This window comes from Raphanus sativus, chromosome 9 (assembly GCF_000801105.2).
Source record: "Raphanus sativus cultivar WK10039 chromosome 9, ASM80110v3, whole genome shotgun sequence".
Taxonomy (NCBI): Eukaryota; Viridiplantae; Streptophyta; class Magnoliopsida; order Brassicales; family Brassicaceae; genus Raphanus; species Raphanus sativus.
The window spans coordinates 15,720,762-15,723,026 of NC_079519.1; the positions used below are offsets into that span (position 1 = coordinate 15,720,762).

The window sequence follows — 2,265 nt, forward strand, 5'->3', positions numbered from 1 at the left end:
GATTAATTTATTTAAGTTCTTGCCACTTTTATTTTATGATATCTCTGATTTCAATTTCGATTTGAGGACATGAGGATTAGAGATTATCAAATCAGTTTCGGATTCAATATCGTGAAGACTGAAGTTTGATTCTTTTTGTTGCGAATACGATATGATTCTTTGTTCTTGTTTGTTCTGTTTTGATTTGCAGGTTTGAGCTTTTCTCTAGAGTGAAGTCGTTTATTGAGGTGATTTTTTGTTGACAATTTTTATGTTGTACTGTTGATTGTTTTTGATTGTGTGAGTTTTAGTATCTGAATGTTTGACGATTGAATAGTTTATTGCTGCTTATGTGAATGACAATGTGTGTGTTTGGTGTTTGACATACTCTTATGTTTTTATTTGTTGGTTATGGGTGAGAAACTTAAAGCATAAAATGGTGGAAAAGTCGTGGGTTCATCTAAACATGTAATGAAAAACAAAATATATTATAGTTACTGATTTTTGTGTGACGAAAAGAGTTTAATTTATTCTTTCATGTGTGATTCAGAGCTGATCCTGGTTATGAGAGAGGTGCGAGGGAGTTTGTGACGTGTGTTGGTGCATATATAGCAGAGTCTGAGCTGATCATTTGCCCATGCGCAGACTGTCGCAATGTTGATCGTCACTCAGCCGGTGTTGTGTTTGATCATCTAGTGACTAGGGGAATGGATTTGAGTTACAAGCTCCGTGAGGATTGGTATCATCATGGAGAAGTAGTATCAGGGGCTGGCTGTAGAAGCGATGCAAGTGATCGGAACAAAGAGATTTTAGGGTTATACCAAGCAGCTGAGTTTCTCGATGAAGATTTTGTTAGGCAGCGTGATGTAAGTGAGGTTGCTGAAGGTGAAGATAAGGAAGAGGATGAGTTTCTTGCTATGCTAGCAGATGCAGAAACACCACTGTATCCAAGTTGTGCTAATCACAGCAAGCTCTCGGTGATAGTTTCCCTCTTTAGGATAAAGACAGAAAGTGGTTGGTCTGATATGAGCTTCGATAGGTTGCTTGAGACGTTGCCACAGATGCTGCCCGAGGATAATGTCTTGCACACATCGTTGTATGAAGTAAAAAGGTTTCTGAAATCTTTTGATATTGGTTATGAGAAAATACACGCTTGTGTGAACGACTGTTGTTTGTTCAGGAAGGAACTTGAGAAGCTAGACAACTGTCCGAAATGCAATGCTTCAAGATGGAAGATTAACATGCGCACAGGTGATGTGAAGAAAGGTATTCCACCGAAAGTTCTGAGGTATTTTCCGATAATCCCACTGCTGAAGAGGATGTTCAGGTCAGAGGACATGGCGAAGGACTTAAGGTGGCATTTTAGTAATAAGAGCACTGATGGAAAAAGCAGGCATCCGGTAGATTCTGTAACTTGGGATCAGATGAATGACAAGTACCCGTCCTTTGCTGCTGAAGAACGGAATCTCAGGCTAGGGCTGTCGACTGATGGGTTCAATCCTTTTAGCATGAAGAATGTGAACTACAGTTGTTGGCCTGTTTTGCTTGTCAACTACAACATGTCACCTGAGAAGTGTATGAAGGAGGAGAACATCATGTTGTCATTGCTGATTCCTGGTCCAACCCAACCTGGAAACAATATTGATGTGTATTTAGCACCACTTATAGAGGATCTAAACCTGCTGTGGGAGAAAGGAGAGGTCACGTATGATGCATTCAGTTAGACTAATTTCACGTTAAGAGCAATGCTTCTATGGACGATTCAGGATTTTCCTGCGTATGGTAATCTTGCAGGGTGTAAGGTAAAAGCAGGCAAAATGGGATGTTCTGTGTGTAGGAAAAACACAGATAGTATGTGGCTGAGTAATTGCAGGAAGCACGTATATATGTCCCATCAGAAAGGTCTTCCTCCGAGACATGCTTATCGAGGAAAGACATCATGGTTTGATGGTAAAGCCGAGTATGGGAGAAAGGGTAGGATTATGAGTGGTCGTAACATAAGCCAAATTCTCAGAAACTACAAGAATGAATTTGGAAATGTGAAAATAACTGGAAATAAGAGGAAAATAAAAGAGGCTGTTGGATCTGAGTCAAATACGGATGATGAATCCAGTGAATCAAAGGAAGAGGAAGAAGCAGTAGATGAGGAGGAGCTATCTAGATGGAAGAAGAGGTCAATATTTTTAAAGTTGCCTTATTGGGAGGTATGTTTCTTCTATATTTGACTTCTTTTTGAGAATTGTTCTATGTCTAGCTTTCTTTGACACTCTTATGTGATTGTTTTGT

At 39.6% G+C, this 2,265-nt stretch overlaps 1 protein-coding gene across 1 annotated transcript; it reads left to right on the plus strand.

The window, feature by feature from the left end:
• Positions 1-415: 415 nt before the first annotated feature.
• Positions 416-1,703, plus strand: LOC130500102 (uncharacterized). The gene is made up of 2 exons (XM_056994812.1): positions 416-447; positions 530-1,703. Exons 1-2 carry the CDS (start codon positions 416-418, stop codon positions 1,701-1,703), a joined length of 1,206 nt encoding a protein of 401 aa, XP_056850792.1.
• The last annotated feature ends 562 nt before the right edge of the window (positions 1,704-2,265 follow it).